The sequence below is a fragment of the Lutra lutra genome, chromosome 3 (genome assembly GCF_902655055.1).
Source record: "Lutra lutra chromosome 3, mLutLut1.2, whole genome shotgun sequence".
NCBI lineage: Eukaryota > Metazoa > Chordata > Mammalia > Carnivora > Mustelidae > Lutra > Lutra lutra.
In genome coordinates this window covers 146,472,542-146,487,775 of record NC_062280.1, presented here as the reverse complement: position 1 = coordinate 146,487,775, position 15,234 = coordinate 146,472,542, and the positions used below count along the sequence as shown (strand labels likewise).

Below are 15,234 nucleotides of genomic sequence, written 5' to 3'. Positions count from 1 at the left end.
CACTTCCTGGACCCCACAGCCTTAGTAAATCTCCTATGTCAAAAAGAAGTTCTTAGGCTCTATTCTGGGGAACAAAGACCAGAATCAGCTGGTCCCTCTCTTACTTCTTCCTGTGCTGTCTTTATTTCAGTTCCATTAGACTTTGTCTAGTTTCTCCCTCCAAGCACAATACTAGATGTCTTATATGGTTATATTGATTAATCTTCTTTTGAATTAGCAACTTTTACTAGTCCCACCCCATGCTCTTCCTGAGGAAACAGAGGCTGAAGGAGTTAAATAATGCTCAAGCTAGTGAGTAGATGGGTTATAGTTTGAGCCCAAGTAGACTCACCCCAAATCTGCCCTCACAAGAAGAAAACCTTTGAGAGTACTAGCTTTCAATGACAAGATGATTTAGTGAAACTAGTTTATAAATAAGACAGTAGTCAACTTTCATCTTTTACCAAGCATTAATTACATATTGAGAAGGCTAGAAGCTGTTCCTGACATCCAGGAGCTGGCCTGGCACTCAGAGTTAGGCCTTGGTATTCTCCTTTTGGAAGTAGCTTCACTAGCATCAACATCTAGAAAGGTCACTCTGCAACTGTGATGGATCCTGACCAAAAGAAGAGCACTTCTTAACATGTCTGAGCAGACACAAGAACCTACTCTAAACCAGGGTGACCAGATACCCCCAATTCCTAGCAAATTTGTGTGACTGCCACTTCTTTATTAATTACTTACCATTACAATTAATTGCTCACATCTTGCTCCTTTTAGATAAGATTAAGATACCTGCCTCCTGATAACATTGAACCCAGAACAGAGCCCTATTTCCTCAAAGCCTCATCCTGTCACCTGATACAGACCCAAATCCTAGCATGGTCTTGTATCTTCTTATCAATGGGACCCAAAGTTTTTCCCACAGTGTGGCCAGGCAGTTTGGAATTCATCTAATAAGAAAGGGGAAATAATTGAGGCTTTTAGAATAGGGTAGAGACATGATTAAAGTTGTGTTTTAGGAAACAAAATCTGATAAAACATGTAAGGCAACCAAAAGAAAAAGACAGTGGGCAAAGACAGTAATGAAACCATTCCAGTAGTCCAGGGGACCACAAGGAGACAGAAGCCATAATGCAGGTGGCATGTGATAAATACCTATATGAAGGTGGTAGCAGCGGGAATGAAAATGAATTAACGTGCACCAGGACATCTATAGGAAGAATCAATAGTGGGTAGAGATTTTGACACGGTATTAACCATCAGCACGATTTAACATTCACTAGGCGGGGATTCTCTCAGATCAGATTTTCCATAAAATATTCAGTCTTATTCTGAACAAAATAGATAGGGGCTTTTTGTATCTATAAGTTTCACTTCATTAGCATAAGATAGAAAGTTATGAATAGGATGACTTTGGATTCACCTTACTTGGATTATAAAATGTGAAGTTGGATTTAAGCCTACCATATGGATAAGGGATCGATTTAGCCCTTAAGTGTCTTTTGGAAGCTCCCATGAAGGGCATTAGAAGTTTTGTGAGCATATTAGAAGGCAAACTTAGGGCCTAAGTGTGCATATTCAGCAGACCTGCCTGGATCCTCCACTCTAGGAAACTAAAATAGACGAAGATGTGCCTCCTAGGAGTCAATCATACTATTATTCAAATGGAAATAAAAGAGATGCATGGTTTTAGTGGTGGAAATGAAGTAAACTTCCCAACATTACAACAGACAGGCTAAGCTCAGGGTGGTGCTTGACACTTTAGGAACAGGAACGTCCTGTTTTGGAATGAACTTGGTTCCAAGAGCTTTTACAACTGGGGTTTTAAGAACTGAGTCCCTTCTCCCCTACAAATATTAGAAATAGTATCTAGGAATAGAGTACAGCCCAGAGAGGTCATGAAAGCCCACAGACCCTATAGTAAGTTTAACTGTGGTACTAAACCCACCGTTGGACCTGGAAGAGGATGGCATTCATATATGATGAAAATCAGAGGAAGCTAACATACTTCCTCAGTTTTTTGTTGTTGTTGGGTTTTTTTTATTTTCATCTACTGTAGGCAAAATTTAGATCTTGGTGGGAAGAAACATATTCATTTACTCCCATCCTACGTGAGCCCCCATCACTGATTAAATAGGCTCATAATTCAAACCTATCTCTACATCTATCCAAAAGACATTATTAGAAAGATGACTACCACCCTCAAAATAAGCTACCATTCAAAATTCTAAATGCTGAGATTTTACTCAAGTGTTTTAAATCACTTAAATCCCAACATCCTCCCTTTGATATTTTTTTTAAAGCACAGCCAAAGGCTTATTAACTATTACTTCAAATGCTCAAATCCACCAGTAATATTGATTAATAGAAAAGGCCATCCTGAAAAGTGCCACATTTGACTTTTTATAAGTACGTAATTAGAGAGAATAAAAATAATGGTGAAAACTACACCAGGGTTAGACGCCTATTTCTACCCTCTGCTTTCATGCTCAAGAATCCTAGAACTAATTCTAAATTGTGAAATGAATCTGTCCCCAGCCAGTGTAGCAGACTTAATGCACCATTAATCTGGTCTGCTCTCAGCTGCCAATTGAAATAGTCACAGTCATTCGATTTTTAAGGAAAAGACAGTACTCCAGAAGTAGATTCCAGAGGTCTTCTCATAAAAGCCGTCCTGTGTGCTCCATCTGCACATGCAATCTGCTTGTGTATTTCCAGCCAGCTTGCATGCGCAGATTAATGCGTACAATTAGAAAGCAACCTCACAGGCATTCAATAAACTGCCTTCATTATTACACTCAGGAGAGTCCCTTTGGATGTCAATAAAAGCGTAGTTTTCTGCCTGTTAGCTAAATAATTGACAACACTAAAAATAATCAGAAGCAAATGAATGAAGTCAGGAATAAGGTGTTAAGAAAGAGCACATTAAGATTCTCATGGTGGTGCCCCAGGATGCTATCATGAGCTTTTTCTCCAGCAGCCTGGATTTACAGTCTGCTCAAGTCCATGGATGCACTTCTGTACAAAAAAAAAACAACAACAACACCCACTGTTCCTGGTCTGCTATTTGGACCACATATCACAGCATGCTGAAACTAGCAAGGACATGAGATATTGACTAGTTTGAAAGAATTTCTTACTTGTGTTTCTATTTTGTGTTGCTTGGTTTGACAGCTTCAGGAAAATCTAATTCTTTTGGTGGGGGAAGGGGGCATTGGGGAATGGGGAATAGCCTGGTTGGTCTGGTGAAATCTTTGTGTTATTAGAATTCAAACAGCTCCCCTAGACAATTTTTGAACCATTAAACCGATTATAAGAAGGTATGATAGAGGCTTGTGATACAGAGAGTAACCATGTTTTCCAAGAAGTCCCTTTCATATTCCTAGCTATGTAATGATTATTCATATCATGAGCTATTAGTCTTTTAATTTCAAAAATAGTTCAATACAAAATACTCTTAAACATTTCACAAATTATTTTTTTTTTTATGTTTCTCAGTAGGCTTTAAAAATCAATTTGAGATACTTCTCACTTTTAGTTAACTCCTTTTTCCTGGTTAACTGGGACTTCATGATAAGCAAAAGAAAGAGCATGAGTGAAATGTGCGTGTAATTGAATTCAGCTCCACTGATGGTATAAGAGGTGGTTGAGGGTAAAACTCTTTTTTTTCCCTTCAGAAAAAAAGAGTGATTGATCTCTAGTATTTAGTAAAACACAACTCAAGAAGCTGGAGACTATGAAAGAAAGGTGATTGGGCGACATAACATCCCATTTCCTTTAGAGTATAACAATCTCTCATCCTTCAACTTACCATGTTTAAAACTCTCCAGAGAATGGGCTTGTTTAAATTCCTGGTCCTGTACTACAACCCCCTCATTGGTAAGCAGCTCTTCCCTTCTCCAGTGAAACTTGGATGATGTAGGATAAATACATTTGTCTTTATTGTCTCTCTAGTCTACAGCTACCCTCATGGCATCCCCTTATCTCTTTCAACTCCTCTGGTTGGCCTAGAAATACTCTCATTCACCCTCTACCAATGAATGGAAAGGTAATAATATATTAACAGCCTTGATCTACTACCTCCCTCCTGCCATCTCTCTCCAAGACAATTTCTCCTGGTGGGTAGATTCCCACCAGCTCCCTCACCCCCATACAAGTTTTAGAAGAACAGTGGGGAAAAACAAGCTATGGATTCTATGACTCAAATGAGGGCAATGCCTATTTTAACTTAAAAAAGATAATGTAAAAAAAAAAAAAAAGATAATGTCACTCATTGGCATTTCTACCCAACCCATTCCGTCTCCCATTTTCTGGCCTGCGTAGCAGAGGCCCAAGTACCTTTGTGCTAAGACACAAAGTAAAGCATTGAGAAACTTCTTCCCACTCCTCCCTTGGAGATTTAAAGCAAGAAAGAGCTGCTTAGGATAGAGACAGAATAATTACAGTGGAAAACCAGAGGATGCAACATACTTTAGGTTGTCATATATGCTCACCCCAACATTAGAATGATCTTAAATTCTGAAAATGAGGTACAACAATGGGAAGAGAGAACAGGAGACAGTCAGATAATCCATCTGAAAGTGGAGGCCAACTGCCAGTTCTGGGTGGGACCAGAATGGTCTCTACATAACAGTCACTACAAAATAGAAATTGTCTGATCCACTCAACAAGGATCTCTGCACAAAGTTTCATTTCTGTCTCCATAAAATTCAGGCACTTGTATGCCATTTATGTAAAATATTTTATTTAATCCTTATAAATGGCCTATGGGAGAGATACTGTCATCCCTATTTTAAAAAAAAAAAAAAAAAAATGAGGTTCCATACACTGTCCAGGGTCACAGCTGGGGAATGGAGCTAGGACTTTGAATCCAGATATGCTTGGTTTTAATGCTACCACATTTGGAATTAACCTATGTTAATTTCTAGGGGGTGTATGTATATAGTCTTAAGTTATAATAAAAAATATGGGTTTTGGCTTTTTCTGTTCTTTTAAGCAGCTTACAGGTCATCTAGCTACTTAGAGTTAGGACAGGAGCTTATCTTTAGATTACCTACATCATATAGCACATTTTGCCCTATACATAGTAGCTGTTGATATTCACAAGTCTTACTAGAAAAAGTACCTTGGTGGATGACCACCGATTGGGAATTTTGCCAATAATTGCTAAATTATTCCTCAATTTTTGTCTATAAAAATACAAGTGTGACTAGTCCTCAGTACATTAGATAAACCCCTGGTTAGTTTCAATTCTGCTTGAGTACTTCTTCTCAAGTATCATCTTCCTTATATGAGTGTTTTGAAAGTCAGCATTATCAGAAGTACCTTGGATCACCAAAGAATAAGCCATCCTAGTTATTTACAGTGGGGAATTTCTCAAATTTAGCAGTAGTATTTCAAATCGACTGACTACTAAAGAATACTCTGTGAACCTCAGAACCTCACTTACATAATGACAGAGTTTAATTACATAATTAATATAATAGCCAATAATCCAATATCAGAGGTCCTAAAAATCAGCTAGAATTTAAAAGCAGAATAAGCATTATGCCTATAAAGGTACAAAGTTCTGAAAGACACAAACTTACTATTGCCGGTGCTCTCTAAATGTTTCTCTTCTGAGGTTTTCTTGAAGCCTTTTTTTCTCCTCTAGTTTATTGCTCTGAAATTGCAAATATCAAAATGCCGCCTATTAGGGAAGCTTTAAGCAGAATCATGGTGTTAAAGTTACCCAAGGTCCAAAGTCCTAAGGTTCAAGTGGCTCCAGCAGTCCAAGATGGTACCTACCAGGGCTTCCAAGATGTGACCTCTCAACCCATGGGCACTGTTTACTGGAAGCCAGGAGCCCCAGATTCCTGCCATGGCTCCCTCTCCCAACTTGACTGGATAATCACAGATCATTATTCACATTTTTATTCTGTAGCTCAAATGATGGCAATGTTTATATTTTAAGAAGTGTTTTCAAGATGGTTTAAGGGAAACATGAAATTTCCACAGCAAGTATGTTAAATGAAAATTATAAGAAATCATAAGAAATGGCTAAGTAGTTCATAAAAAACACATTCCCCTAAAGCATTCAGAAAAATATTTTCAATAAGCCAACTCAACTCCCTCCTGACTTAGAATCAGATATTTAAACCTATTGAGAGACTGAACAGCAAATGTCATAAAAAATGGAATGGAAAGAGGTTTTTTTTTTTTTTAAGATTTTATTTATTTATTTGACAGAGAGAGATCACAAGCAGACGGAGAGGCAGGCAGAGAGAGAGAGAGAGAGAGGGAAGCAGGCACCCTGCTGAGCAGAGAGCCCGATGCGGGACTCGATTCCAGGACCCTGAGATCATGACCTGAGCCGAAGGCAGCGGCTTAACCCACTGAGCCACCCAGGCGCCCCAAGAGTTTTTTTTTTTAATTCGTTGTTTAGTGAATCTAGAAACAAAGGGCTTCGTATTTGATATTACTGTCACCAAGGATCTGGCATATTTTAATCTAACGTAAATAACCCTGGAGCTTTTCGTTCACTGTGACATAACTGTCATTTAAAAAAAAAAAAAAAAACTTGCCTATGGAAAACAAGTGAAGTTCCTAGAAAGCAAGTTTAATGTGGAGCTGAAACAGGTTCTACCACACAGGGGAGACGGAGTTTTAAATGAATCCGAGGGAGACAGCAAGCGGCTGGGTTCGCTTTAATAACAAGAGTTGGATTTGCCTAGCAGGAAGACTGTGAAAAGGGAATAATGGAAATCATCACTTCTAAACCCTGACGTAAGTTTGGCTCCATCTTTTAAAGAAAGGGAAACACTGTTCATGTTGTTCATTTAAAAGTCTCCATTCACACAGAACCTCTTACTAGTCCCATTTTGAAAAGTAAAATGGAGGTTTCAGTTTCAGAAAAAAAAAAAAAAACACAAAGGAAATTTACTACAAAAGGAATCAATTATAATACAAAGCAATTGGATTTTAAATGAAACAAGTTCTAGGAAGCAAACTAACAGAGAATTGTAAAACCAAATCAACTGGCTCTCAACCTAGAAAAAAAATTCCTGATTCATGAGGCCAAAATGATCAATTGTTATGAGCCCCTACATCTCTGGAAAAAAGCGGGGGGCAATAAAATGCAGCAAGCAAACAGGAGGGATTCCTTAAACCACTATTAGGAATGCTACTTTGAAAATGGTGAGAAAACCACACAAGCATCTGGAGACCAGGGCTGGGTTCCTTTAGCAAGGTCCAAATTTGGAAACCCAGTTTTGATCTCTTCACTAATAGATTATCATTGAATTCAACTCAGTAGCTAAATTCTGTCCAGAAAGCTTTGTTTATCCCTTAGAAGTTCATGGAGAAGTATTTTGCAAAATACCAGCATAGTTAAAAAATTATATTCAATACTATCAATGTAGGAGCTATTTATTATACTAATCTGAATATTTACATTTAGTCATACTGTTTCTTTCCATTTAATAGAGAATTAAGGAGTCATCCAACCACACACACACACACACACACACACATGCAAAATGTAAAATATCTAGGGGCACCTGAGTGGCTCAGTTGGTTGAGTGTTCAACTCTTGGTTTCGGCTCAGGGCATGATCTCAGGGTCATGAGACTAAACCCCACATGGGGCTCCGTGCTGGGCATGGAGCCTGCTGAAGATTCTTTCTCTCCCTCTGCCTGTCCCCACGGTACATATGTGCACGTATGCTCTAATTAAAATATTTAAGAGCATGGGGTCTAAAAGTAAAAATTATGTAACCAGCTCCAGATCCACCATCACTTGAATAACCTTAAGCAAATCATTTAATATTACTAAATCTCATTTGTTCAAACATTTATCAAATGCCTGCTTGGTACTATGGTAAATGCTGAGAATACAGATATGGACAGAGCAGTGCCTCCTCTGGAAAATTTCAGAGGCTAGTTGGGAACACAGACAAGAAAGCAATGATGGCAGTATATAAAATATGTTGGAGGGTAGAGGTTTGCAAATAATATGAACAGAGAAAAAGTACAGAAGTAGGTCGTCGGGAAATGCTTTCAACATTTCCACAAACATTAATTTAGTGTCCACTAAGTGGCAGACCCCATCCTGGGCACAGGAGCCAAGTTGATTAATATTCAGAATGTGGTTTCTAACCTTGGGTTCATGAGTGAACTCTATGTTAAAAGTAGGCTCATTTTGGGGTACCTGGGTGGCTCAGTGGGTTAAGCCTCTGCCTTTAGCTCAGGTCACGATCTCAGAGTCCTGGGATAGAGCCCCACATCGGCCTCTCTGCTCAGCAGGGAGCCTCCTTCCCCCTCTCACTCTGCCTACTTGTGATCTCTCTCTCTCTGTCAAATAAATAAACAAAATCGTAAAAAAAGTATGCTCATTTTTACAGAATGGGTTCATCCACAGCTTTCTTCAGATTCACCAAGTGGCTGGTGACCAAACTGAAGGATAAGAACCATGGTCTAATGAGAGGTAGAAATTCAAGACAGAGAATAATCTTAGCAAGTTTTCCAGGAAGAGGAGCTAATGGGAGCAGGGCTACTCCACTCCATTACACAGGTTGCTCACTACTCGGGGTGGGGGGGCCAGCAAAGGAGTTGCGGAGGCTAAAAGAGGGCTGGCATTCAGCTCACCAAGCCCTAAATCCCACACAGCGTGCTTCAGCACAGTGTGGGCCTTTTTCTGTGAACCACGAAAGTACTATCAGACACCAACCTGAGCACCCACAAAACTGACTGGATGAAAAATCCACTTCTAATTTGCACAAAGGCAGTGGTGGGCAAGTAGGGGCCCTGGGTAGGAAAGGGACGTTCCCAAAACTTGCAATATTTTCAGTAAACAAAGACATGAGAGAATAAAGCTGTTTAGGGAACCCTAAGAAGCTCATGAATAAATTGAAAGGTGTTCGTAGTGACATGATGGCAGATAAGGCCGAGAAAATGGGAAGGGGTGGTTACAGAGGAATTTATATGCCAAGTAAAGGGAGATTGGACTTCATTAAAGGCCATGATGAGCCATTATGTTATTCTAAGCAGGAGAGTAAGCAGCTCACTCTAAAAGCAATGTGGAGAATAAACTGCAGGAAGGACCACAAATATAAAAACCAATGGAGTGGCTCTCGCAGTAATCCAGGCCATAAATTATGAGTCCCAGATTAAGGCAACAGGGACAGAGAAGGATCAGCAAACTCTCAAAAAAATGCAGGGAACAGAAATAATAGGAGAGAGGAAAAAAGAAATAATAGGAGATAGACTATATCAATGAAGGATGAGTGAGGAGGCAAGGAGGACTAGGACAGGAGGATGGCCATTAAGAGCAACAGAATGAACAGAAGTTTAGTTTTAAACCTACTGGATTTGGGATCTATTTGTGGTACATCTAGAGAGAAGTATCAAGCATACAGTAGAATGCATGGTTCTGGGATTCAGGAATATAGGCTAGAGATACAGATTTCAGAAATCACCAGCACAAGCAATAACTAACCCTTAAATGTGGAAATGTGAGGACTTTCACCTAAGACTATGGTGATAGTCTAAGATTATGGTTGGATAGGTACAGGGATAAGAGAAGACAACAGATAGGCCTGGGATAGAACATCCATAGTAAAAAACATGTGGGATGGGGGAGGATCTGGAAATCCAGAGGGGTGGACTTTGAAGGACAGAGTACTTAACAGCTACAATATTACAAAAGAGTTTAAGTAAGTTAGAAATTAGAGTCTCCATTAAGGTTTTTTCTTTTAAGATTTTATTTATTTATTTGACAGACAGAGATCACAAGTAGGCAGAGAGGCAGGCAGATTGAGAGGAGGAAGCAGGCTCCCTGCTGAGCAGAGGCCCAATGTGGGCTCGATCCCAGGACCCTGAGATCATGACCTGAGCCGAAGGCAGAGGCTTAACCCACTGAGCCACCCAGGTGCCCCCCCATTAGGTTTTTTAAATTAAATCAGTACCTGTGGAGTACTAGAGACAGAAATCAAACTCAGCCCACCAAGGAACAAATAGAGGTGAGAACTCAAAGGCTGGGCAGGTCCCTAAGCCAGCTGCACCCAGCATCACCCAAGGGACATTTTTTTTTAAAGATTTTATTTATTTATTTGACAGACAGAGAACACAAGTAGGCAGGCAGGCAGAGAGAGAGAGAGAGAAGCAAGCTCTGCACTGAGCAGAGAGCCCAATGCAGGGCTCGATCCCAGGACCCTGGGATCATGACCTGAGCAGAAGGCAGAGGCTTTAACCCACTGCCTTTGTTTAACTACTTTCTTTCACCCAGGCGCCCCTAAGGGACATTTTTAAATACAAGAGATTCTTTGGTTCAGGTGACTGCTACCAGTTGGTTCATAGACTGGCATTTGGGAACCAAATGTGGTAGAGAGGCTTTTGAGCAGTTAAGCCAGGATACTTGGCAGGGAGGAGTTGAAAGCAAACCAGAACAGAGGGAGACATTTTGTTTTTAAGAGAACTGAGTAGGATTATATCCCAAGAGACAGAACGGTTGGGGGGCAGGAAAGTAACAAGAAAAAAGGGAGCTTAACGGATGGAGCAGGAAGGTTGCTGAGGAGATGGAAGGGAAGAAGAGATAATAAACACAAGTAGAAGAATCCATCGTAGCAATGAACACAAGCACTTTCGTATTCCTCCTGAGATGGGGTGGGGGGTAGAAAGAGCAAAGGAACAGTACAGAAACAGAAAAATAAAGGTCCTTATGGCCTGACGGACTTTTTTCCCCAGAAGGTGAGAGAGGAGATCATGAGCTGAAAAATGAAAGAAGAGGGTAAGAGGGGAGGGGAGGAAGATCTCCGTAATTAGAGGTGGGCCAGGCCTACAGAGTGAAGCACTACACTGAGGGCATTGTTAGAGACCCAGCGGAGAGGGATGCCCACAATCTGCTGGGGCGATAAAAGAAAACCCACAAAAGCACGTGTGTTTGCTTTCTCCAGCAATCTCGTTCAGAAGCGTTTAGTAAAAATGAAATAATTGAACTAATTCGTGTGTAAAATAATTCTTTGCCTTCCACGCACCAGCTTGATACAATAAAGTCAAATGAGATAGTGTTAAAGCACTTCTCTACATCTATAATTAATTAGGTTAGGACACCCCAAGTCAGTGATTACTACGTGCTGGGCATTGTAGGAAGGCCTTTGCACATATTGTATCCTTTAAGCTTTCTGTTCCATTACATTATTATTATTACACCCTTTCTACAGATAAGGAGATGGACATTTTTCCTAGTTTATAAAAACAATATTGCAATAAATAATAATAATAATGCAATAAATAATGCAATAAATGTGGTTTTACCCTGTAATCTTTCTTAAACTGTTAGCCCTGGCTGCTACTTGCTTCCTAGAAGCAACAAATGTGATTCCTTAAAAAATATGTATATGTATGCATCTCTGCATATGCGTACATTCTTTTCTACTGGTTAGTTCCTACTTCACTACATTGCATTAAAACTAACTAACAGGGCCGCCTGTGTGGCTCAGTTGGTTAAGCGTCTGCCTTCAGCTCAGGTCATGATTCCAAGGCTCTGAGATTGAGCCCCATGTGGGGCTTCTTGCTCAGCAGGGAGCCTGTTTCTCCCTCTACCTGCCACTCCCCCTATTTCTGCCCTCTATTCTCTCTCAAATAAATAAATAAAATGTTAAAAAAAAAAAGGACTTTAACAGTGCTTCTCAATGTCTGCATAAAATACCGTGACCTCCAGTGTTCCGAATAACTATCAGCTTTATGACTTTATAGTTTACTACAAAAAAGAAGGAAAGATCCCTGGCTGGTTTCCTGCCCTTTCTGAGGTCAAAAGGTTCTGAGTATTAAATGAAAGTATTTATAAACTATATACCACTATATAATATTATTTCAAGCATAAGTAGATCAAAAACAGAATAAGAGGAATCCAAGAGGTTGGGAGGGTCTCTAACATGGAATCGGAAGATTTTCAGGTTTCAAGTGTGTAGGTATTATGAAAGCCTGGGGAGGGATATCGAATTATTACCTAATCCACCCATGTGATTATGAGGGAAATCATGGTGGAGGTTTACTCCCACAACACAAAATTCAGATAAAAAGCTTGTTGTGAGGATTTGTGGAAACCTGTGTACTTATCCTGCAAGATCCAGCCAGCAAAGAAAGTGCTTGTAGCTGGTATGCTGCCTTTGTTTAACTACTTTCTTTCACTCTGATGTTCTAATATTTTAGAGATATTTTCTCTGTTTTATAGATTTCCAGAAAGAGAAGCTAATACACGATCATAAAACCGCATGAGTTGTATTAGTTTTCTATCGTTGCTGTAACAAATAACTACAACTTAGTGGCTTCAAATGATATAAGTTTACTCTAGTCATCTTACAGCTCTGGAAGTCAGAAGTGCAAGACAGTTTCCCTGGGTTAAAATCAAGGTGTCAGGAGAATGACTTTTCTTCTGGAGACTCCAGGGGAGACGCTTTCTTTGCCTTTTCTAGCTTCTAGAGGCCACCTACATTCCTTGGCTCATGGTCCCTTCCTCCATCTTAAAGCCAGCACTGGCAGGCCGGATCTTTCTCCTGCTGCCATCTCTTCAGTGCTCCATCTCCCGCCTCCCTCTTTCATTGTGATTACAATGGAGCCACCTGGATAACTAGGGGTTCTCTAGTTGAAGGTAAGTTGATTGGCAACCTTAATTCCACCTGCAAGTGTAATCCCCCGCCTTTGCCAGGTAACATAATATATTCCTCAGTTCCAGGGATTAGAATGTGGAGGGGCAGGAAGGGTCATGACTCTGCCTACTACATGGATTATAATCTAGATTTAAATCAATAAGGATCAGACATAGTATATGCCAGATACTTCATGAAATCTTTGCCTCTCTTAGCCCTCAGAGGCTTGGCTTTAGAATGTGTGTTGTAGGGGAAGGTGAGGGAGGCCCTCTTTCACTTAGGATTGAAGCAGCAGTTTGCTGATAAACTTAGAGGTGGGGAGGTTGACTTGTAGCATTTACTGATTTCTGTGGTGAAAATACTCTCACAATGGTCGGTTTGAAGTTGAAGTCCAGGAGCACACATAAATAACGTCCAGGAGCACACATAAATAACGTCAACATATCCTAGTACAGGAAATAAAAGTTTGGTGGAGTATCCAAGCACCCTTTCCAAATTTCCCCTTGACTTATAGGACTGACTCATCCTGAACCCATCAACGTGACCAGATGCTAAAGAGCCAGCTGCCTTTCACACCCTTGTGCTTATTAAAAATCAAAGACCACTCACACATGCTAGGAGGGAATACAGTTTACTCTCCCCTCACTCACATACAGGTTGTGACTAATTAAAGACCCGTGTTCCGTGGTGACTATCCCTGGGAGAGGGAAAACTGAAGGACAAGGGGGGTTAAGACCACAGACCAAGCTAGGGACTCTTGGGTGGCAGTAGGCTGCTTGGTTTCTACTTGACCCAGAGTTCCTGGACAGTAGCCATTTACCTGGGGAGGAGGGTGGTACTTTGCAGGCTGCTGTCCACATGTGTGTCTGCTGTGCACTTTAAGGAATCAGTGCTCCATAAGTACTGCCATTATTGCTTCCCTTGGCCATTTCCACACTGGCAATGTGAAGGATGCCATTTCTAGATGGCTAATGTCCATTTTTCTTTTATCTGACACAAGCTACTAGATAGGCTTACATTCAGTAGGAAAAGCCACAGATTTATATTCAACAGGAAGAACTAGGTCCTGGTGGCAGCACAGGGCAATTAACCAGAGAAATCAAGTCTGTGGAAGGACCAGGGTAGGCTGCTCCTTACCTTGTTAGGAAGCTTATATTAATGCTCCTCAACTTTTCTGTGCACAAGAATCAACTGGGGAGCTTATTAAAATGCAGGTTCTGGTTCAAAAGGTCTCAGGTGGGGTCTCAAAATTCTGCATTTTTGACAAGTGATGCCAATGCTGCTGGTTTAAGGAACACATTTTGAACAGGAACGACCAACATATCCATGTTCTCTCCCCATCTTTCACTTTTGGATAAAATTATGCCAATAATCATTACAGTTATCACATTAGAAAAGCCAACCCAATTAAGATTTCTGTAGTTAATGATTGCAATACATCTAGTGTTATGGTACAACTTGGAAAGAGGAAAATGTTGCTTTTACTCAATGTGAAAGAAAGCCATGTTGGCCACGAACATTTCTGAATAGTGTACATTATTTGACCCTGGGAAGAAATGAGCTATTAATAACCCACAAGCCAGCCAATTATGGTATTAAATGACCACTAATACATGGCTCTTAGAAGAAGAAGTTGCAACATAATAATTCTTCAGGATCTGCAAGCCTCTTAATTCAATTCCTGGTGATGACTGGATGATTTTCTTAGTTCCATCTAAAATGCAGACAAACTATGTAAAAATAGGACACCTTCTGCAATCACAAGACCAAAGTATGAGGCTTCCTTTGAATAAAAAGAAACGAGAGGGGGGAATTGGATGAAAAAGGATGGGGAATAGGGAAGTAGAAAGACCAATAAAAAATACATTAAAGGTTAAAAACAAATTATTGTAATAAAAATCTTTTCAGGGAAGGTATAGTAGCTGATCAATTGGAAACAGATTGCCAAATCAAATTTTGTAAGCAGAAGTTCTTATACTCTTTTGTCTTACACCTCCAGCATTACATTAGAGTTCCTCCAATAGAAGTCCAGTCTAATCTCCACACCAGCGCCCACATCTCCCTCTACAGATGCTCCCATCCATGAGAGAATGGGATGAGGCAGGGCTTAGTTTAGGGGCATGGCAGGGAGCTGCCCAAGATCATACAAGATAACTGAATACCTTATAAGAAAGGTGTCTGCTTATCAGCGAAGTGGACACCAGAAAAGACTCATACACTCGCATGTGTTTTATAAGCCATCACCTTCTAGCTTCATTAACTCCAACTGGTAAAAACATCTATTGCTTGGTAACCAGGCTTAAATTTTGACCAACACTCGGTCTTTAAATTTTTTTTTAAAGATTTTACCTATTTATTTGACAGAGAGAGAGCGAGAGAGTGAACATGGGGGCAGGGGGAGCAGGAGGCAGAGGAAGAGAAAGAAGCAGATTCCTTGCCCTGCTGAGCAGGGAGCCCGACATGGGACTTGACCCCAGGACCCTGGGATCATGACCCAAGCCAAAGGCAGATGCTTAATGGCTGAGCCACCCATGTGCCCCCAACACTCAGTCTTTAAAAGAGAAAAAGAAAGGGAAGGAGGGAGAGAGAAAGAGATAGGCAGACAGACAGGCAGGCAGACAGACAGC

General features: G+C 40.4%; 1 protein-coding gene across 2 annotated transcripts in view; it reads right to left on the bottom strand.

Moving 5' to 3' along the window:
- EPSTI1 (epithelial stromal interaction 1) overlaps positions 1-15,234 on the bottom strand; it is an 87,844-nt gene that overhangs the window by 47,666 nt on the left and 24,944 nt on the right. For both annotated transcript variants that reach the window (XM_047723533.1, XM_047723531.1), the window contains one exon: positions 5,571-5,644. In XM_047723533.1, the coding sequence (XP_047579489.1) occupies positions 5,571-5,644 (74 nt within the window). The remainder of the gene's footprint in view (positions 1-5,570; positions 5,645-15,234) is intronic.